Source organism: Anopheles moucheti, chromosome 3 (assembly GCF_943734755.1).
Source record: "Anopheles moucheti chromosome 3, idAnoMoucSN_F20_07, whole genome shotgun sequence".
Lineage (NCBI taxonomy): Eukaryota > Metazoa > Arthropoda > Insecta > Diptera > Culicidae > Anopheles > Anopheles moucheti.
The window spans coordinates 37970854-37994765 of record NC_069141.1 but is presented as its reverse complement, the minus strand read 5'-3'; the positions used below and the strand labels follow the sequence as shown (position 1 = coordinate 37994765).

The window sequence follows — 23912 nt, the reverse complement described above, 5'->3', positions numbered from 1 at the left end:
ACACAAGATGGTGGACAAGCTGGCGGACAAGATGGCGACCAAGATGGTGGACAAGATGGTGGACAAGATGGCGGCCAAGATGGCGGCCAAGATGTTGGACAAGCTGGCGGCCAAGATGGCGGCCAAGATGGCGGACAAGATGGCGGCCAAGATGGTGGACAAGCTGGCGGACAAGATGGCGACCAAGATGGTGGACAAGATGGTGGACAAGATGGCGGACACAAGATGGCGGACAAGATGGCGGCCAAGATGGCGGACAAGATGGCGGCCAAGATGGCGGACAAGATGGCGGCCAAGATGGCGGCCAAGATGGCGGACACAAGATGGCGGACAAGATGGCGGCCAAGATGGCGGACAAGATGGCGGCCAAGATGGCGGACAAGATGGCGGCCAAGATGGCGGCCAAGATGGCGGACAAGATGGCGGACAAGATGGCGGCCAAGATGGCGGACAAGATGGCGGACAAGATGGCGGCCAAGATGGCGGCCAAGATGGCGGCCAAGATGGCGGACAATATGGCGGACAATATGGCGGACAAGATGGCGGACAAGATGGCGGACAAGATGGCGGTCAAGATGGCGGCCAAGATGGCGGACAAGATCGCGGACAAGATGGCGGACAAGATGGCGGACAAGATGGCGATCAAGATGGCAGCCAAAATGGCGGACAAGATGGCGGACAAGATGGCGGACACAATATGGCGGACAAGATGGTGGACAAGATGGCGGCCAAGTTGGCGGTCAAGATGGCGGAAAAGATGGCGGCCAAGATGATGGACAATTTGGCGGCCAAGATGGCGGAAACAAGATGGCGAACAGGATGGCAGCCAAAATGGCGGACAAGATGGCGGCCAAGATGGCGGACAAGATGGCGGACAAGATGGCGGCCAAGATGGCGGCCAAGATGGCGGACAAGATGGCGGACAAGATGGCGGCCAAGATGGCGGCCAAGATGGCGGACAAGATGGCGGACAAGATGGCGGCCAAGATGGCGGCCAAGATGGCGGCCAAGATGGCGGCCAAGATGGTGCACAAGATGGCGGACAAGATGGCGGACAAGATGGCGGCCAAGATGGCGGACAATATGGCGGACAAGATGGCGACCAAGATGGTGGACAAGATGGTGGACAAGATGGCGGCCAAGATGGCGGACAAGATGGCGGACAAGATGGCGGACAAGATCGCGGACAAGATGGCGGACAAGATGGCGGACAAGATGGCGAACAAGATGGCAGCCAAAATGGCGGACAAGATGGCGGACAAGATGGCGGACACAATATGGCGGACAAGATGGTGGACAAGATGGCGGCCAAGTTGGTGGTCAAGATGGCGGACAAGATGGCGGCCAAGATGGCGGCCAAGATGGCGGACAAGATGGCGGACAAGATGGCGGCCAAGATGGCGGCCACGATGGCGGACAAGATGGCGAACAAAATGGCGGCCAAGATGGCGGCCAAGATGGCGGACATGACGGCGGCCAAGATGGCGGACATGATGGCGACCAAGATGGCGGACAAGATGGCGGACAAGATGGCAGACAAGATAGCGGACAAGATGGCGGACAAGATGGCGGACAAGATGGCGGACAAGATGGCGGACAAGATGGCGGCCAAGATGGCGGCCAAGATGGCGGCCAAGATGGCGGCCAAGATGGCGGACAAGATGGCGGACAAGATGGCGGACAAGATGGCGGACAAGATGGCGGACAAGATGGCGGACAAGATGGCGGACAAGATGGCGGCCAAGATGGCGGACAAGATGGCGGCCAAGATGGCGGCCAAGATGGCGGCCAAGATGGCGGCCAAGATGGCGGACAACATGGCGGACAATATGGCGGACAAGATGGCGGCCAAGATGGCGGCCAAGATGGCGGACAACATGGCGGACAATATGGCGGACAAGATGGCGGACAAGATGGCGGACAAGATGGCGGACAAGATGGCGGACAAGATGGCGGTCAAGATGGCGGCCAAGATGGCGGACAAGATGACGGACAAGATGGCGGACAAGATGGCGGACAAGATGGCGGACAAGATGGCGGACAATATGGCGGACAAGATGGCGGACAAGATGGCGGACAAGCTGGCGGACAAGATGGCGACCAAGATGGTGGACAAGATGGTGGACAAGATGGCGGATGCAAGATGGCGGACAAGATGGCGGCCAAGATGGCGGCCAAGATGGCGGACAAGATGGCGGACACAAGATGGCGGACAAGATGGCGGACAAGATGGAGGCCAAGATGGCGGATACAAAATGGCGGCCAAGATGGCGGACAAGATGGCGGACACAAGATGGCGGACAAGATGGCGGACAAGATGGAGGCCAAGATGGCGGATACAAAATGGCGGCCAAGATGGCGGACAAGATGGCGGACAAGATGGCGGCCACGATGGCGGACAAGATGGCGGACAAGATGGCGGACAAGATGGCGGACAAGATGGCGGACAAGATGGCGGACAAGATGGCGGACAAGATGGCAGACAAGATGGCAGACAAGATGGCGGACAAGATGGTGGACAAAATGGCGGCCAAGATGGCGGACAAGATGGCGGCCAAGATGGCGGACAAGATGGCGGAAAAGATGGCGGCCACGATGGCGGACAAGATGGCGGACAAGATGGCGGACAAGATGGCGGCCAAGATGGCGGACAAGATGGCGGACAAGATGGCGGCCAAGATGGCGGACAAGATGGCGGACAAGATGGCGGCCAAGGTGGCGGCCAATATGGCGGACAAGATGGCGGCCAAGATGGCGGACAAGATGGCGGACAAGATGGCGGACAAGATGGCGGCCAATATGGCGGCCAAGATGGTGGACAAGATGTTGGACAAGATGGCGGACAAGATGGCGGACAAGATGGCGGCCAAGATGGCGGACAAGATGGCGGACAAGATGGCGGCCAAGATGGCGGACAAGATAGCGGACAAGATGGCGGAAAAGATGGCGGCCAAAATGGCGGACACAAGTTGGCGGCCAAGATGGCGGCCAAGATGGCGGCCAAGATGGCAGACAAGATGGCGGCCAAGATTGCGGACAAGATGGCGGACAAGATGGCGGCCAATATGGCGGACAACATGGCGGACAAGATGGCGGACAAGATAGCGGACAAGATGGCGGAAAAGATGGCGGCCAAAATGGCGGACACAAGTTGGCGGCCAAGATGGCGGCCAAGATGGCGGACAAGATGGCAGACAAGATGGCGGCCAAGATGGCGGACAAGATGGTGGACAAGATGGCGGACAAGATGGCGGACAAGATGGCCCCCACCTCGTATGCAATGTTGAGCAACACTGCATACATCAAACTTGCAGGCAAACTCGCAACTCCCCCCCCCCTCCCTCCCTCCCATGCGTTGTTCGGTCCTCACGGAAGGAATCCTAACGGACGGACTGGGAAAGATAATTAATTTCAGCAGCCCCATAAACTAAATACGTCAATCGCATATAGACGACGCTTGAAAACTGGGGGAAGCCTCCACTTTGTGAAGTTTAACCATCCAACCAGGTATGGAATTTATGAAAAATCACCATGGAAATCATGGAATTCATCAGCATGAATCATTATGCTGTAGATGACATCTACCTGGGTTCGAGAGTCAAAATGTATTGGTGAAACTGATGGTTTCGAAGAGGTTAGAAAAGATAGATCGTTTACGTATGAATCTATGTTGTAGAGGGCATAGTTATCTCTTTGCAAAGGTCTGCATTGAGTTGTGGAGCACTACTCATTTACTATTTACTACTTATTTACTTAGAACGATTGAATGCACCATTACATGTGCGTTTCTTTCTAGAAATGAACAACAACAACAATGGTTCGATTCAGTTTTTTGTTGGATTTTTTCAGTTGTTTTATTTTCTCTACTTAAAAAATTATAATTAATTCATAATAATAATAATAGTTCTTCGAATGAATTCTTAATGTGGGCAGCGTGCACAGAGTATGTCCGCTGCACAACCACCAGTTTATCTCTTAGATCACCTGCTCGAGTTGTTTCTTATCGTGAGTGCGGCCATAATGCATTCCTTTGTTGCACGCTGTGTTGTGTTTGTGTTTTTGCGTTTTTGTTTTATGTATGTGAGTTTGTTTTGCATTGTATTTCCTGCTTTTTTTGCGGTTTCGTGAATTTTACGTACCAAGTAATTAATTAAGTGTATGCATTATTTGTATCGTTCGTTCGATTTCGAACCAACCGCCACTCGCTTTTAGTATCGTTCACATGTGTTTCAACATTCTTTAATTATGTTATAGTATTTGTAAGAATGGTGAAAACTGTCTTTTTCTTTAAATATTATAGAATACATTGCTCTCTGGTCGTAGTATCGACTTGCTTAAGATTTCTTCTGGGTTTTTTTGTGGTTTGCTTTTTTTTCTTTGTTTGTTTGTTTGTTTATTTGGAACGACCTATAAAAACTCTTTTCTATGCTTCAGAGCAACATGAGCTTCATGGGTGAGAGATTGGTAAGTAAATGGTGTACCAACCCCCTAGCTACCACAAACCCTGTCGCATCGCACTGAATCGTTAAAACAGTATTTGGCCATTCGTATCCAACTGCACACGCACATTCCGGTGTGGTTAGTTAAGTTTGTGTTTGTGGGTAATTGAAAAGTTTGAAAACAATACTAAACGCCCTGCGTAGGTGCGTTTCTAAAGAATGTTTTTGGACTCGCACTTCAACTGGCTTGAAAGTGGGCGACCCAATACGTCAACAAAAAGAAAAACGATAGCACTCTTGACGAACGGCCAATTGGACAACAGTTTTACTAATCTACTCCACTATATCGCCAGCAGCTGGCCTAAACAAAAAAAAAAACGGAGACTAGGAAACCACCGATAGGCGCCTTCGAACAAACGCTTGGTCTCTCGTAGTTCGAGTTCGTATTTCGTCCTTTTAGAGTAAGGGGTTTTTGCTGTTGTTGTTGTTGTTGTTGTTGGAAGCCGCGGCTTAGGCGTAATGTAAGGACCCGCTTCCTGGTTTGTCCGGGGGTTCGAGATTGCAACGATAAAATCATGCAGTTAGATTGTGGTAAATTTGGTTTAATTTTTTTCCTAGAAACTTGAAACTCTCTTTCCTGTGTGTTCGTTTTCCGCTTCTTACTATTGTAATTAGTTCGTTTCTATTTTCCAAATCCTACACTCACACACACACACATACTCGAATTGTTTCACTCAATGGCACCAACTGTGCGATCGCTTTTCTCTCTTTCAATGCCAGGTGTGTCTTTCTTGGTAGGTAAATCTCAACCTTATGGTAGAACACGGTATATCGGGTTTTTTTTATTATTATTATCGTGTGTTTTGTTCCAGTTCGGTTTGCTGCTCACTTTCACTAAAGGGTTATCAATTTTAATTCAACATTCAACATTTTATCCATAATAGTGTTCCAGTGTTTTCTAAACGTACATTTGCATTACTTTTGGGGTGTAAGGGTGTGTTTTTGTTTGTTGTTTTTTTTAATTCATGTCATAGCATTCCGTTGTGACAATTTACTTTGACGGGATGTGTGGCTTACTACAATCCCACTCTGGTTTTTCGTTTTGCTCTCTACTCTTCGTAACCACCCACTTTTTACGTTCATTTTATCTTCCTACAGAAAGGTTCTACCTGTTTTATGTGTTTAATGGTTTTTTTGTAGTTTTTTGTTCATTGTTTAGCTCGTTTTTTCTTGCTTAATCAACCCTCCGATGAAAATTATCCTTTAAGACATTGCAACTGCAACACGTAGAAAGGATTTATTCTCTCTCTCTCTCCCTCTCTCTTTGTTTAGTGAAACGTGGAAGAATACTTTAGATTGAACCCGAGCCATCGCTCGCTTTGTTACGTCCTATTGCACACATCCACGTACCCAACTTCCTGCTTACACTAAACTTCAAACTAATTGCACATCATCCGGCCCAAAATATTCCGCATCGTTTGCCACAGGCTCCCAGCACAAAAGTCTTATTCTACACGTCACCACCGATCGCCCTGCCGGGACGAACCGTTGAAGTTGGTTCCCCCGTGACTGTTTTGGAACGGAATAAAAAGATATGCATAAATTAAGCGTGACAGATTCGGTCCAATATCAAATGTCGGGGGGCGATATAGAAACAAGGAAACAGTAAATAAATATATCTGTTACAAACTATCGACCAATTCGACTTATCTAATGTGTGTTTTTGTTTTCACAACGAATAACACTAAATAGTCTAGCGTCGTCTCAAGCGACTGTTCTCTCACTGTTTCCATTCTGCGTCGTAATCGCCTTGCCGGGAGCATTGTGTAAAAATTACTGATATAATCCATATTATCCGTACAATACAAGCTTACACACTTAAGAGTAGAAACGAATTGAAACAATTTGGATGGAATGTGATGGAGCCACTGTCATTAGGCTTCTGCGTCGCATACGCAGCTGCACGTGCTAATAATGTCCCTAAGTTTCTCTTACGCTTTCAAACGGAACCATTCTTCAGCGGTCCATTTTTCTTCTATTTACAACCAGTTTTTGAAAAGTTTTTGCCGTGCTGTTACGTCTAAAGTAAGGAACAAAGTTGAATCAATCGAGCTGGAGATGGCAACAAAGAGCATTCATGTTTGTATTCTGCAACGAATCTTACTAAAGGAACTGATGTATAAAGATTACTGCATTGTTTTAAATATCATACCGATATGAGTACCGAGAAAAAGACGGAATGGAATCGTGCGTAAAGCCTATCGTTGATTATATTGCTGCAATTCAAATGCAATTGATAATAATAATATCACGGTGGTTCAGAATTCGACAAATGTTATAAGTAAATAAATAATAAAACAATAATATGTTGCTACTATCAACCATGATAATTCTAGCGAGCTTAATTTTTCAGAGCATTGTTGAAGTAGATATTTAAATAAAAAATAACACCATTAAACACATTCCTGATATGTCAAAATTAATACTAGTGGGAATGTCTTGAACAAAGGTCTTATTATAAAAGTTACAATAAAAACCAAAAATAAAGGGGGCCTTTGCTTCTCGTTTGTTTGGAATCGTTTGACTAGAGACATTTCTTTTCACATTTTCGACACGGGGAGATTAGTAACCTTTCCCACGAGCAAATGCGCACGGGGGAAAAATGGTTTGCTCCACCACACTATCACACTACACTTGTTGTCACTGTCCCCGGCATTAACCTAACCACTACAGTTTGTAAAACATTAACATTCACTTACACACTATACAAAGGTGGAACCGAGAAAATTGAAGGGGGGTTCTTTTTTTGGAAAGGTGGCGAACGGGGAAACAGGTATAGAAGGTTGGATAGCAGATGAAGGGTCACCGTATTCCGGGATCCATCAGGGCATCCGTTGACGAAAGGATAACCCCGAAAAAAGGGACCCCTAGCGTGCATTCCTTTCTTTATTATCCGGCCGATCCTTTGGGATATTGATGTCCTCACATCCGAACCATTCGCATTCCTTGTGAAGTTCTGGGGAAATAATTTCCCTGTTTTTTTTGGTTTGGGTTTTTACTTTCTACGTTCAAGTTGCAAAACAAGGGCGACCCACAACTATCACCCGTTTCGCTGTGTGCTCCGGCTCCTTTATCATCGTTTAGATCGTGAGTTACCGGGCCGGACCTTTCCTTATCTTCCGATCGTTTATCCTGTGGAATGGTTTGTTTGTTTCGTTTGTTGCTTTGTTGCCAATGTTTTCTTTTGCTGTGTGTCACACGCTTCGTTCTACTGAGACTTCATTTTGTACAACATTTCAAAGTGTGTGTTTGTTTTCTTTTTGCTCACGTCTAGCTGATACTTTCCCATTTCATCGGAGGAGTAGGGCAGTGTTTTCCGTAATGTTTTTTCGTATTTCTGTTCCGTTACTGTACGGTACATTTGGTATCTTTCCGTTAGTAATGGCGGAAGGGAATGTTTGATTCATTTTGTTTTAAGTTTTATACCCTTTGCCAAAAAACCAAAAACACAGAGCAAAAGTGAGAGAGATGTTTAATCTCGTTGTGTGTCTCACTTCTCAAGAAGCATCCACTCTAAGTCTTGTGTACGTTTCGTCTAATTTTGTTGTCTAATTAGATTGTTTTGTCACACCAGGATGCATCTTCGCTTGAAGATTCTTTCGTTCGTTCGAATAGATAAAGATTTAAATCACATTGCATGTTTCGGTGTTGCTTCGCTTCATAGTTACATACTGTTCTTCCCCTTGAGCTGGTACGTATGTTGTTTCTCTGTTTTTTTTCTTTTTGCTGGTGTGCAACTCACAATTTCCAACACTAACGACCAAACTGTTGTGTGACTACCCTTTTGACTACCATACGTTAGTGTTGTTATAGGTTGTAGGGTATTTCTTTGTATTACTCTTCGTTTGCACACTTTTATACGTCATCTAGAAAATATCAACGCTCAACAGGATACAACTGGCGAGGAGCTTTACAAATGAGACAATTTAGCGGCGTTGTTATTAACAGACGGATGTCCACGCGGACAGACTAGTTCATAGCAGGCTCGTTTGGTATTGTTTGAGATACATCATCATCTTAACGGATGTGAGAGCTGTCTTTGTCTCTGTTTGTGTTGGACAGACAAGTAATTGATTTTAATTTAAAAATTCTATGCTCCTTCTTAGTTCATGCACCGCAATAGGATCTTATGTTGACCGAGACGATTTTATCGCATAAACTGAAGTTTTATGTTTTGCCTCACCTCACAGTCCCTTCGATCAACTTGTGGGTCGCCAATGTTTTCGCACGATTGCTATCCAGCGCAACCGCCAAGACACTGGGCCCCACTAGCGCAATGAGTATGATAAAATTAAGGAATTCACATTCCCACCAAATTATACATCACTTTTTTTTGTGTGTGTTGCACTTTTACACTTTCGTTTTTCTTTTTCTGATCTCTCGTAATGTGTTGGATGGTCATGATGGATTGATGATGAGTAGCTGGATCGTCTACATCTCTGACTACGGGGACATTGCTTACGGGTGAACAAGTGAACAAAACGCAGGATGACTAGCGGCCACCTTACATAGCTGAGCTCGTTACTCGAAGGTCCCCAGTTCATCAGACGACGCTGGTCAGCTCCTGCAGGGTGCTAGTGGCATGCTGGTACTTCTGCTGTTGGCCAGCAATCGACAACCGGACCACAACCTCACGTGGATGGCGGGAGCGTCAAGCCGCACCGCACGGCAGATTGCCGCCGGCGTTCGCATTCGAGTTCATGCCGCACGCCTTCAGCTCGGTAAAGATCTCGGTGAAGAAGCCCGGTTCGGCATTGATGCGCAGCATGTTCGATGATAGCCGGTTTACGATTAGCAAACATCTACGAATGGAAAATAGAAAGAGAATGGTTATAACACATTGCAACTGCTTTTTGGATGTAATTGATATTTTAATGGAGTACAGTCACATTGACAAACTCCGAGCAAATAACACAACTCTACTTGAAGTCAGACGTCATGAATGTTACATGGTTCTATAATTAAAAACAGAATTGATGCTAACCTAAAGCACCAAACACACATACGTGTATGTCACTTCAAAGCTGACACTATCAGCAAAAGCTTCACACAGTTTTGGACACGCTGAGGCGTCACGTCACTATAAATCAAGCTTGCACACCAATGGTCATCGTGGTGTCGGATGAGGCCGAATCCATGCGAATCGAACCATACGTAACGGGAGACCCATTTTTTCTTGCTGTCCAAATAAATCCATCAGAATCGGTTGAGTGGACCAAATTGGACACTACGTTTTTTTGGGACCGTTCATGCTATTCGAACAGTTTTTGTGGTTGAAAATGTTTTATGAGCTTCTCGATGGTTGGGCATGAAATTATTGAATTAAATTACAATTGTGTAACGAACAATTTGCGAAAGCTCATTTGTTATAAGAAGAAATTGTAAAGACGTTCAAGATTGAATTTTTCATACGGGTTAAATTTAATACATCTTTCAGAAGAAGCCTCTTTATCTGCTAGACACAATTTATCTGTTCATTAATTGATTTTGCTTGTACCATCAATTCAGTTTAAAATTGAACTCACTTCCACAGCCAGAAGGAAACAAATTTCTTTCGCAAAATTACTAATAAATAACTCCTACCTTACCGGAGACAGGGAATTAGCATGAAATCGTATCATTCTTCCTTGCGCTATTTCGAACATTTTCAGCTTTCCCATTGACTTCGCAAAATTACGACACCCAAACAGTATCGCTTCGGGCAATGAACGGTGTGGGTGAATTACGTCTGGTCCTAAGTATCGTTCACTTCCGCCATGTTGGGCGTACGAAACGGAAGCTGCTGCCTGGTACCTGGTCCACTGATCCGCTCAGCTTTATGCTTCATGATTAATGGCCCACGAAGTGTGGGCAAATTTTCAATCCATTGGAAGGTGGCTGCCTATTGCGGGGGGTTCTCACTGGTACTGCCCAACGTCACCCGGCCCGGTATGGTGACAATTTTTCGCACTTACCTGTCCCAAAATTTATCCTTCGAGTCCTCCACTAGGAACGGCTTCAGCGGGTAGCTTATTTCATTTCCCATGTACGAGTAGGAAAGGTACAGACAGGTTAGGACGGCCGCTTGGAGCTCCGCTTCCTTCGTTTCCTCCCCATCGACGAGCTCGCGGACGAGCATGTAGACGAACACCACGTTTGCCGGGTTGATGAAGGCAACATCCTGCGTGGAAAAAAAAGATAGCACCGGAACAGAGAGGAAAATGGTGAATTGATTTAATCGTACCAATATCGCCTACACACACACACACACACACACAAACGCATGTGTTGATTTATAAATGTTGTCTCTATTTGTGTTTAATTTATCTTGAAAAACTGTCAAGCAACCATCAAGATTCGGAAGAAAGGATTATTTATGGACCGAAAACTTTGGTTGCGAGCTGAAAAGTCGTAAAGTAAATATTTGACTCGCTGCTCGTGTATGAAATACTGAAGTTAAAAAGTAATAATAAAATAAATAAAGTCTAAAATAAAGTCTGAAGTTAGGCGAAAGGATTGTTGTCATTCGTCACAAGTTGACCTTGCGTCCTGTTTTAGAGCCTAAACGAAGTATACGATCGGTGGAATTAAGAACATTAGCCAAAATTATTTCTCTTCTTTATGGATTTACATGAGACGAGATGTACAACAATGAACTGTTTTTTACAAGTTCAATTTTTTCATCTGTAATTTAAACAAAATAAGCTAGATGGTCATGTTCTTTATAGCCACATCCGTCTCTAAAATATATGAGATGCATTTGGAAAATATTTCTAACTTTATTACGTTTTTCCAGTGTTTGAAGGTGATCCACTTCCAATAATTGTCGCTACTTAAGCAGATAAATTTTGATGGGGTTATCAGGTATTAGACATTTAGAGAATCAGACATCATACAGATCAGGGTTATCCGACAAACTTCAGTACATTGTTCGTTCGTACCGCAGGTTCCACACAGTGACTATGATTACCACACATGATCCTAAGAAAAGTTCCTTTGTAGTTGAAAATTGGTGAAAAGAATAATAAAGTAGGCGGTGCTGACTTCTAACCCAAGTTAAATGAAATTTTGCACGACTTTGAAAGTGCGTCCTATTCACTTATTTGTTTATTCAATCTCAGAGGTATGAAATTTAAATTCTAAATACCATGAAACTTCTCCTTCTTCTAAAAATCACCCATAACGAGGGGTATACAAAAGCTATCAAGTTTAATATTTTCGTCATGTTTTGTTGTAATCTGGTATAAAATAATACATTTTATATTACAAAAACTCTGGCATCGTGAAAATTAATAATCATTAAGGTATTAATGATTAAGGTATTTATAGGACATTAAGGTATTTATAAAGAATAAATAAAATCCTGGGAGTCCGTATAAACTGAATAAGATTCTAAGATGGGAGACATTGTTTCAAACTATTAACGTCGATATGCAAAGTCAATCAAGTTCGATAGACTCTCCCATCAGAACACTTTAAAAATTGGTAATTTTTAAAAACATGTGGTTATGTGTTATCTAAATCTATTTGTGTTAAATGGCAATTTTATGAAAGGTATTAAATTTAAGTATAGGTTTTTAAGAATGATATTTTACATTTTTATTCAAATTGATCAATTCGACCCTTCACACAACCATGACTGGAAAAGAATCAGTAATTTGTGTAGTCGATTTATTTAAAGTGCTAAAGGGACAATGTCGTCACAGTTTCGGTACAGAACTATGGAACACCGTTTGTTTAATCTCACCGTTCCCCCCCCCTCAAATCAATCCCATCAACTATGTAACCTCAAAACCTCAAACATGCAACCTGCATTTGGATGCATCTGTTGTGACAGCCGGCGCTTTTGTGATTCGTTCTTATCAATGGCGATAAACCGGGCCGTGCGGAAAGTAAATGATTTTAGCACGACGCTATGTGTATCATGCCAGAATGCAAATGCAGAAATCTATTTTATCCGAAACCGTCAACACCGTAGCGTCAGCGGTTCGTTAGCTTCCCGTAATATCAGCATTGCATGCGATCCGCCACGTGAAGGTAGCGAAGGGAAAACGGTAGACAAACGGATTTAGATTGCAAATCCCGTTCCTTGCGCACCCTTTTTCCCACCCATCCGCACCACTTATCTCCGCGGAACGATATTGAAAATGCTCATCCTGTGTGCGATAGTGCTGTAATTTATTCATACGAGATACGGATTCAGGTCGTCCCGGTGGTTGTGTCCGTCTGGCAGCGATTTGGAGATTGGTGCCGTTTTTTGTTGGTTTGTTACATTCAAACGTACCGAGCGTTGATTTTTCAAACACATAAGGGTTAGGTTTTTCCCAGTTCGCGTTGAAAACGTCACCAGCCTTTGTACGGGCGCTTGGTTGGTGGCACGATAAGCAATTCATTTAGCTTCATGCGCCGTACCGCGTGCACGTGTGTCACTCCCAAACACATCGTAAACTCACACACTCGTGTGGCGGTTAGTACCGCTGTTGGTAAAAAAGGACTAGAGGGAGGGAGTTAAGAATTCCGTGGTAAGGATACTTCGCCGGTGGATGAGTTATTTAACTTTGGGCTGGTTGACAAGAACAATGCCATCTTTACCATCATGGCAGTCGCAGTCAGGTACAGCTCATATACATCGCAAAAGACGGCATTCTTTGCGGTTTCGTTTGAATATAGATAAAAATCAGCGGCGGATCAAACGGTAAGCGGAGTAGGCGATCGCCTAGGACCTCGTCGTGTTGGGGGCCCCAAACAATTTGTTCAAATTATGCGATTTTTGGGAATTTAACAGCAGTGGTTATTTATAGCAAAAAAAAAATAATTGAAAAGGTAGTATAAACGAAATTACACCAGGACCGGGGCACCAATTTTCCCGTTAATCAAGAAAAATTTCTTTGAAAACTACCAGTTTTCGAATGTATAGTACCAGGAGAGCATCCACGGAAGAGGTAGCACCTAGTATAGCAATTTTGGTCGAAAACCGCTGAAAAGTATGCAATGTGTAAACACTAACTTTCCCGTTGGTGGAGAAAAATTTTGCAGCAATTTTCCTTAAAAACCGCCGAAACTTATGCAATGTTTAAACACTAAGTTTCCCGTTGGTCGTGAAAAATTTCTTCGAAAACTACCAGTTTTTGAATGTATAATACCAGGAGAGCATCCACGGAAGAGGTAGCTCCTGGTACTGCGCCGTAAGGTATGCAATGTTTATACCCTAACTTTGCGACCAACTTGCAATGCAATGCGCCGTAAGGTATGCAATGCTAATACACTAACTTTGCAACCAACTTGCAATGCAAGTTTGGTGCATGCAAGAAACTTGCAAGATGGCGCCCAACTTCGTACTTGCATGCAAACTTGCATGCAATCTTGCATGCAAACTTGCATGCAAGAACTTGCATACAAACTTGCATACAAACTTGCATGCAAACCTGCATGCAAACTTGCATGCAAACTTGCATGCAAACTTGCATGCAAACTTGCATGCAAACTTGCATACAAACTTGCATGCAAACTTGCATGCAAACTTGCATGCAAACTTGCATGCAAACTTGCATGCAAACTTGCATGCAAACTTGCATGCAAACTTGCATGCAAACTTGCATGCAAGAACTTGCATACAAACTTGCATACAAACTTGCATGCAAACTTGCATACAAACTTGCATACAAACTTGCATGCAAACTTGCATACAAACTTGCATGCAAACTTGCATGCAAGTTTGCATACAAGAAATTGCTTGCGAAAACTTGCATGCAAGATTGCATGCAAGTTTGCATGCAAGTTTGTTGCATGCAAGTACGAAGTTGGGCGCCATCTTGCAAGTTTCTTGCATGCACCAAACTTGCATTGCAAGTTGGTTGCAAAGTTAGTGTAGAAACATTGCATACCTTACGGCGCATTGCATTGCAAGTTGGTTGCAAAGTTAGTGTATAAACATTGCATACCTTACGGCGCAGTACCAGGAGCTACCTCTTCCGAGGATGCTCTCCTGGTATTATACATTCGAAAACTGGTAGTTTTCGAAGAAATTTTTCACGAAAAACGGGAAAGTTATTGTTTAAATATTGCATACTTTTCGGCGTTTTTCGACCAAAATTGCTATACTAGGTGTTACCTCTTTCGTGGATGCTCTCCTGGTACTATACATTCGGAAACTGGTAGTTTTCAAAGAAATTTTTCACGACGAAAGGGAAAGTTAGTGTTTAAACATTGCATACCTTTCTGCGGTTTTCGTGCAAATTTACTGTTCTAGGTGTTACCTCTTCCGTGGATGCTTTCCTGGTATCGGGAATCTGAAAACAGCTGGTTGGTATGGAATTTCGTACCAGTCGATGGGAAGTTTGTGCGAGATGAACCGTGCTTTCCGTTTCATCCATCTTCCTTACACTAGCGGATTGCTCTCACGAGTTTTATAATATGCAATGCAATAGTGATGAGCAAATTTATTAAACACTGCAGGTGTCACCTCTTGAAAATCGTGTTTTTATGGTATCGCAAATCTGAAAACAATTGTGTCATGGTCTTAAACATCAACATGAGCGAAACAGGTTTCTAAGAAATTTCTCTGATTGTTACCGTGAAGTAAACCGATTGAAAACTGTACCTTGGGCGAAAAATCGTAGAAGGCGTTGGACTACTCAGGATTCGTAAATGTACGTAAATCGTAAAAAATGTGGCGTTATAGTTCTCCTTAGCGCATAAAAACGTTTATATAAAGACTAGCTTACTAGGCCCATTTACAGGGCTACGCAACAGAACACTGAGGTGTACGCAAGGGATCTTTCTTTCCCAGACTTTGCTGGTGTTGTTAAATCATGTTTGAAGTACACCTCCCTAACACCGATAATGCCGTAGCAAAATTATAGGCCCCCCTTTAAAAATTCCGCCCTGGGCCTCCAAGGGGATTGATCCTCCACTGATAAAAATACTCCACCGTGCACGTCTTTAGATGTACAATGGGGAAAATAAAACAAATGTTAAGTAATATTAAGAAGACCAACCATAATTGCAAAAAGCGAACAAACAAAGACTTGATGCTGAATGGGCATACAGGAAAAGGGAAAGTAAATCAAATATTATTAGCCTCATTTCCTATTAGGAAATAAATTACATCTTAACTTTTAAAGACAGCATCATACTTTTTATGATTACTGAAAACCCAAGCTGTTTTTTATTAAACATCTTCATATTTGTATTGATAGCTGGTTTATGATTGAAGTAGAAGATGAACACATTAAATCTGGGTCTCACGTTGTTTTTATTTTGCCTTTGCTATTTAAATATTCCATTTATCAATTTATTTATTCATTTATTCAATTTATTCAATATGATTTGTAAAATATAATTTAATATGATTAGTAGCTTGGCTTAAACATATTTTATCCACTTCGTTATCTGATTGTTGGTTATTGTCTTAAGGAGAAGATCATAGACGAACCAGCAATCGGTAAGTTACAATGAGATTGCTCGAAAAAGCACAGAAAAGCAAGCACATTAATAACAAAAATGAAAATCGATTCAAATGCAAAAAAAAACAGAAGATTCTTTATGTTTCCCTCGACAGATTCAATATTTTCCACTTGTTGGTTATCGACCGGTTTGCTTTTGCTTATCAATTCATATCCAAAATGGGGGAGTAGAACAAATTTTGCGTCTACTTAAATTGTAAATCTTATTTGTTTTATCGCGCAGGTTTTTCAATGTTGTACCGGTGGCATAAATCTTTGCACGGAACCGCCTAATACCGGTAAGATGCAGACGATAAATACACCACGAGATGAAGGGATACTCTGATATTCCGATCGATATTGATTTTATCCACGATAGCTGCACCATCCGCGAGGGCTTCTTAGAGCACGGTAAGCGATTATCGAGCAGTCTCGAGCTTAAACTTAATTCTCTTTCGCTTAAGCCGGGCGGCACACTCAGCGGTGCGATGATTGAAGGAAGCCCAATAATCGAACGATTTATAGCAGTTTCGCGCGTAATCGGATTTTGAGTTGAGTTTCATTGTGCAGACGGTGTAATAAAAAAAACAGAATAATAAGACGCAACGCAAAGCAAGCAGAAATTAATAGTGTGGATGTTGCCGTAAGGATGTTTAGCACGGGACAACTTTTGCGATTATTCCATTCTTATGGGGGAAGTGCATAAAAATCGCAGATTTTCGCTGGGTTAATGGTGAAAAACTTTTGTTGGGTAATCGCTTGTAAGTTGCCACGCTGGGATCAGCTTGTCGATAGAGTTGGAAACGGCCATTATTCGGTTGGTTGGCATTAGTAAGGTAGTTTATTTATTTGACCGTCCGAAAAACCGAAATAGGATCACCTTCTCACCGGTGTCATATTTTCCCAACACCCGTGCGTTGGCCCACAGCCAATGGAAATGCATTAATCACGGTGCCCGTGCTGACCACTAGGCATGTATGTGTGGCTGCGTTACATTAAATCAACTTTCCTGGTGCAAAAAAATGTAAGCAAGCCTACATGCACGGGAAAGGAAGCACACACTATTTTTCTTCCTTTATCGAGATAAATCAACAGCCCGGAGCAAAATGCGCTACATTTCGAGGCCACAAGCACGACCCATAGATTGTTTGGGAAAACGAAACAGGAACCAGCCACCAATACCTATCGCCACATCACATTAGGATGTCGGATAGAAAAAGTTCTCCATACTCCATACCGGCGGTGTAATGAAAGCCGACCCGGGAGCCATATTTTACCGGACTTTATTTATCTCTTGGGTCACAAAAACTAATTTTCCAGCCAGTCCATGATGCACAGGGTATTTGTGTGTGTGGTTGTACGAATTCTAGCAGAGGTGGAAAAGGTTATGCAAGATAATGACTTATTTTAAAAATATGTTTGTTGTTATTGCAATAATAGCATCGCATAAAGAAAAAAACTACGAACGAATCAAGCATAGAGCGGAAAGCGATACAAAAGAACCCTGAACTAATGTTTATCACAATTGGAAAATCCTTTTGATGGACATTGATAAAGGTTGCGGTTCAGGGATAAATGGTTGGAAAGCATTATTAAACCTTCTTATCGCAAAACATTTTGCCTCCCCTCGCTGGACCGAAAACAGCTCCATTCAGCCTGGGCCAGCGTCATATTTTACTTCGTCACCCCAAAAGTTGGTCGCGACGATCCTTTTTCCTGTTTTGTTTGGCGCTTCATCCACGCGCGCTTGCCGATGGGCGCTTTTGCCGGAAAGTTTCTGCGGCCTTGTGCCGAAAATGGTGTACGGTGCAATACATGCGAAACACGCGCACGCCACTACCCGTCGCTACTGTGGTGTGAAATTCAAATTTTAACAGCATTGACCGAGAAAAAAGAGCTCATTAAATTTTCAACAAGGATCTGATTCACGCCGGCATGGCTGGGAGGAATTTACTGCTTGTGCTTGTGAGTCCGGGGGAGTGAAAGTCGCAAAATTAACCATTCGAAATCAAGCCGGTTTAGTGGAACCGCGATTTTTTGCGAGGGACAAACCGGGACGGGGATATTGCGTGAAGAAGGACGGAGAAAGAGAGGAAGGAAGCGTTGAAAGAGGCGATTCAAGTAAGCTTTATGATTGCCATAAAAAGCGACCGGCTGTAATGCCGGCGGGGTTTCCATCCTTCCGAAAAGTTCTACCACCACTCAAAAATTAGGACAAAACGCACTGGACCAGTTTTTGGGGACGGCGTTTTGGTGATGGGGGAGAAAGAGAAGTGAAAATCTCCAAAAATAAAACCTTGCCTCCGGTTCAGGGATTGGAAGGCTTCGGCTCGTCGATGTCGAAGCACAACCGGTGGCAGATGAGAACGATCTCGTCGCGATCCCATTTTGATGACCATCGTGTGGCAGTGATTTGTCGCTCACAAGCACCTGTTCATTTTTAGTGGTATGACCCTTTTGCTTTTTCCATAACCCCACGGGGACAAATGAAAATTCAGCAGCAGCCGAGCTGAGTGTTTTTTATTTTGCATCATGGCAGGCTCCACTGTGGCGACCCTTTATTTTCTCAGGTGTCACATCCGACTGTGTCGTCACATTCCGGTGTGCTGAGTGCAGAGAAGAAAGACAGGAGACCGGGGTGCACAATGGTGCTAGGTCCGGGATCCATGCCGCCCGGATGACTGAGAGCGTGGCCGACGCTTCACTGTCTGACAGGTCAAGCAGCAACATTTAATTGGATGCCACATTTTTTAAGCAAACCGGCCAAAGCGCCACGTTTAACCTACATTTTTGCCTGTAACGTCGGCAGACCTGCAGAGATTTAACAGATGTGGGGACGAGTAGACCAAGGCCATCGAGCTAATGGTGAGCGTGGCTACAGTGGTGTTCGTTTCCAAGTAGAGCATGGAACAGGCTTGATGACTCCTAATTTCCAAGGCTAATGATGAGTTAATTAATATATAAATAAAATGAAATGGTACAAGCAGAGAAACGAACTGAGAGGAACCGGAATTGGAAGTAATTTTTTAGCTGATGATTCCAAAGCACAATAATTGCTTGATTCAGCCATCAAATGATCCAAAGGTTTACGATTTTGATGAGTAAGTTTCGCGTTAAATTTTGAGAAGATAGAATTATATACTTATTTAAAGTTTGTAGTGTTGAAGAGCAAGAAATGCCGTTACTAATACCCTATAAAAATGAACTTATTCATCATTGTAATGGGCGAGAGATGATCCGGTTTATTTTTTTCCAATTACCAACCCCATTTACCAACAGAATTCAGCTTTCTAATCATTTTCATAAATCCCAAAACTAATACTGTGCTGTTAACAACCTGGCAAACTGCATAGCAGGACTTGCCAAACTTTGGAACCTTATATCCCGGGTACCTTGTTAGCCCTTGCGCTATAACAATGTTGGTAATTAATTTGATCATTAGTAGATTTATGACTACTCCACGCCAGCGGTGGCATTCTGGCGAAAGGCGGTTGGCACACCTGTTAAGCTATTTTTGAAGCAAAGCTATCGGTGAAAAGTTTTCGCGCGAAACGAAGGTGGAAACTTTCTCTTCTATTTGCACAGGGTTGGTTGTACGGCATAAAAGGAAAAGCATAAAACCAGAGGCAAGCGGATGGTGTTGAGACTAATTTTAGTTTCCTCACTGCTCTCATACGCGCAAGATAAGCGATAGAAAGGAGAAACGAGAAGTGGGAAAGATGGTTTGTGTGTTGAATTACACGCGTTAATCAAACTGTAGTGGTTTGTTCTTCGTTGCCCAAAAAACCCGGCCACTATTGAGAAGTTAATGCCGGCAGCTCGTGACGACAGTTTTGATTAGCAGGATCCAATTTCGGTGTCAACATCATCAACCTGCAGCTAAAAGTAGCACCACTCAGGGTCTGAGCCTTTGATCGTGCTCATTAATTCTAGGCGCTCGGACAACAAAAATCGGAAGCAACCTGCGTGCTCTCTAGCGGGCTCCACTTCGACTGGGGGGTATCATTATAACTGCAAATTAAATCAAACAAGGTAGCATTTACGTGCAGTGGAGCCGTTGATAAATATCTATCGAAAGGATTCAAATAGTATTTTCGTCACCTGAATCAACACGGGGTTCGCACGACAAAAGGCCACGAAACAAAAGTCACGACTAACCCGGCCGGTAACATGGGTAAGATGCTCTGTTGCTGCTCTGGTCACATTGGCCACAACCGCTAGCTAACCTACATAGCGGACGAAGCGTACGTACCTGCCATCCTTGAAGCAGTAAACTTCTGTCGACGGCCCTTAGCCACATTACAGCGTCGCCGGCTTGGAAGTCGCGTAGCTTACGGCATCGATCGTGCAGGAACATTCCTAAACATTTCAGCAGCTCTGACGTGGACGCCTGTAATTAAGAAAGGGCACAGATGGAAAGGTGAGATTAGATCATTGGTAAGCTATTGACGTCTTTGTTTGATGGAAATTCAACACCTAGGGGTGCAAAATTCTTGCTATTGATGGAACGGTGTTAAGATTACAACAAATTCCTTGGTATATAAAAAATATAAAAAATCCTTGGTAATTATAAAAAAAATATTTTCGATTTGGATAAACCACCTATAAAGAATTTGTTTATACAAAACCGATTTCTTGGATCTCTAACATGCGTTGTCCAATACCTGGGTCTCTATGAAAAAAGTATTTAATTATTTCCCTAGATATTCAAATACGTATTAACGTATTTCTTTAGAATTAACATTATACTATTACACCAGAAAAATTAAACGATAAAGATGGAAGTAATTTTATAGTCAACCATGAAATCATGCCAACCAACCACCATACCATGAAAAAGTAAGCGCAAACTATGCGATAAACTGAAAAAAACATTCCTGTCTGTTGGAAAGATATTTTTAATAGTTAAGTTAATGAACGATAAAGCATAATTGATAAAGTATCTAGGATATTTAGAGGAACACTTTGTGAAAATAAATTAAATTAAAAACAAATGAACTTATTTTGTATAACTATAAAATAGCACTATGCTTGCACCACTATCGACCCTCGACAGCAATTTTTTAAGTAAATTATTTATTTAATGTCATTAAATTTAATTTAATTTCAAATACACATTTCTCGACCACGCAGTGTCTATTGTACTTCCGCTAAAATAAATATCAGTTCACCGATACTTAAATAACAAAACAACAAACCCCAAAACCGCATCACCTGGAGAGTGTGTGCAACTGATGAAGAATCCCATCACCATTGGGCACCAAATGTCAGTTGCACTACTCCGACGATGCACCATTTCAGCGAAACGCTAAGGGAAAACTCCCTCCGGATGTCCCACATGCTTGGGTGGTGGTGCGCCAGCAAATGCGTTGCAGTTTGGCTGTCACTTCAGCCGATGATTCCGCGTTGTTAATGCAGAACACAACCCAATTCATTTTGTGTCACGACTGTCATCATGCAGCGTGTCGTTGATGGACAAACATGGAAGTAGCACAACGCGAAGAATGGGAAAGTGACCAAAAAAAAAACAGGATTTGAGCACAATGCATAGAAGCGAAGTTCATCCCCGTTGGTTCGTTGATGTTGCGAAAAACGGAAAAGTTATGAGGAAAAACTTTTGTCATTCTACTTTCTTTTCAATCCTTTTCTTTTCCGCTCTTGGGTAGCGTAGGTGGGTGGTCTGTATTGGGGATACATAAAAATGCCACTCACGGTCGTTTGCTTTCCTTGGGGAGTGCAAACATACTTGCAGCGTGGAAAATGTTGTTTCTATCTGCCCAAGATCCACCGTGCATCAGATATATTGAAAATCGAGCAAATATCATGATGAGTGTTGTGGTGCCGTTGTCACACGCTAAAGTGGACACTTTTAGTCGATGTGGACGGTGCTGGGCGGTCCATTTAATCACTGTGCATAATTGATGGTGGCTCTTTCATTTTGAAAGCTTATTGATATTTGCGTGATGGAATTAAATTTCTGCAGTATTGCATGAGAAATATTGTCTAGAGTTGCAATCATCTGCATAATGGATTACGCGGTTATATAAGGGAGAAGGTTATTGATTTGTTTCAAATGAAAAATGTCTTTGAGCGAGTTTAGTTTCCTTATCTTAATATAATTAGGTGACACAATTTCCCAAAAAATCTCGTCATTATTGGAATACTAAACCCTGACTAGGTACCTGAAAGTTCCTGCAAAGGTTAACATTTCGATACTACTATCACACCTAGTTTAATGTCCAGCACACGGAAGAAGATTTGAAAAGCGCTTGAAAGCTTCTTGCATTCTTCGGTAAAATTGATAAAAGCAACAAAGTACAAACCACTACCGCACTTCATTTGTGCGGAATTGTTGTAAAAGCTACGTTTTTTGTAAAATTCCAATTTTCGTAAGGCTTTTCTATTACGGCTGAGAGAATCGCCATGAGCTGGTACAGTGACTTGCGCCGCATACCGTCACACCTAATAATCTTACTTTAAATTGATGCCCGCAGGGGAACACGCAGTGTTGTGGACGATGTACAATTTCACACTGGCCACAGTTTTGCGGAAAACGTGGTCCCCTTTTTCCATTTCGATTTAATGGTTCGAATGCTCTTCCCACAACGTGCCGAAGAAGTAGCCGAGCTGACAAAATAATCTAATTCTATTTAAAAATGCGGAGGGATTAAACTGAAGTACACAGAAAAAAAGTTTTAAAATGAATTCGAAAAAAAAAAACACACACACACACACACACACACACAGATAACGGTGTGGTGCCGCGTGCTAATAACGAACCTGGTAATGCACGTTTTGCGAGGGAGAAAGAAACGGTGTGGAATGGACATGGAACATAAGATAAGTGCCGGCAGCTAATGATGCTGTTGAGTGCATGCCGCAGGCAAGGATATTTTTATCGGCTTCACAATTTTCCATTAGATGCTCAAAACGGGCAAGAACAAAACATTGTAACGTTCTTGCCAGTCGCTGAGAGCGGACTTTTCTTGTACGGGAGAAGTTTGTCCTTGCTTCGGCTCATTCGCCGAGCATCGTCGGTGGTCGAAGCTGTTCGGTATGGGCAAGTTCCTTCCCGGTATACTTTACCATCTCATAATCCAATCCGATCGGAACATGTTGGTCTAAGCAGAATTGGGTGTAATTAAGCGCTTACAACCACGGAAAGGACCCACTGGAAGCCAAGATGCCGTGGTGGTGATAAGCTTTATCCAGTGCCGTTTTACTGTCGCCATCGTAATGTCTTGGGCGTTATTATCGTGCGATGTGAATGGTACCAACGCCAACGTCAATATATTGCGCTTCAGCGAAGGTCAAGCAGAATTGTGACGCAAATCGATCACAACTTCTTACGAGTATCGCGGCACGCGTCTTAATTCCGCACCGGCTGGCGCGTTAGTAAAGTGGAAGAACCATATGCGACATTTCCGAATTCTGACCGAAGCGAACCGACCGTCCGGAAAGAGTGGTCACCGTTTTCCAAACCATAAAATTAATATCGATTATTATGAAACGCTTCAGAGGTGGTCCAAGGCTGGGCCTGAGGACGGGACAAAGACTGAGCGGTTCGGGTTTAGTTGACGCAAACAACCGTGAATCGATAAAGAATTTATTGAACAGAACGTTTCCTTACCGACTTGGCGAGGTTATGTAATCCAAACGTTTGTATTCTTACTACAACTGAGACGTTAAAAAAAACATAAGAAAAATTATATTTAAAAATGGAAACTTTGATAAAAATAGAACGTGTTTAAAGTTATTATTTTGAGGATTTAAAAGTTAATTTGATTCTATAATTTAAGAGCTGTCTGTTTATTTGTTTCTTGTAATAGATCTTTAATATTGTAGAATGATTGACTATTTCTTAAAAAAATAAACGTATAACAAACTTTTTAAATATGTAAATGTATTATATGAAGATTTGTTTACAAATACTTACGAAATAACACGGGTTAGTGATGGGATATACAACTCACTTAGATAAAAAAAACTT

General features: G+C 43.0%; 1 protein-coding gene across 1 annotated transcript in view; it reads right to left on the bottom strand.

Moving 5' to 3' along the window:
- Positions 1–6705: 6705 nt before the first annotated feature.
- The window catches only part of LOC128303210 (cyclin-dependent kinase 5 activator 1), a 49016-nt gene continuing 31809 nt past the window's right edge, over positions 6706–23912 (bottom strand). The window contains exons 2-4 of the mRNA XM_053040082.1: positions 20175–20312; positions 10454–10659; positions 6706–9301 (exon numbers count right to left, since the gene is read on the bottom strand). Coding sequence (XP_052896042.1) covers positions 9151–9301; positions 10454–10659; positions 20175–20312 — 495 coding nt within the window. The 3' untranslated portion in view covers positions 6706–9150. The remainder of the gene's footprint in view (positions 9302–10453; positions 10660–20174; positions 20313–23912) is intronic.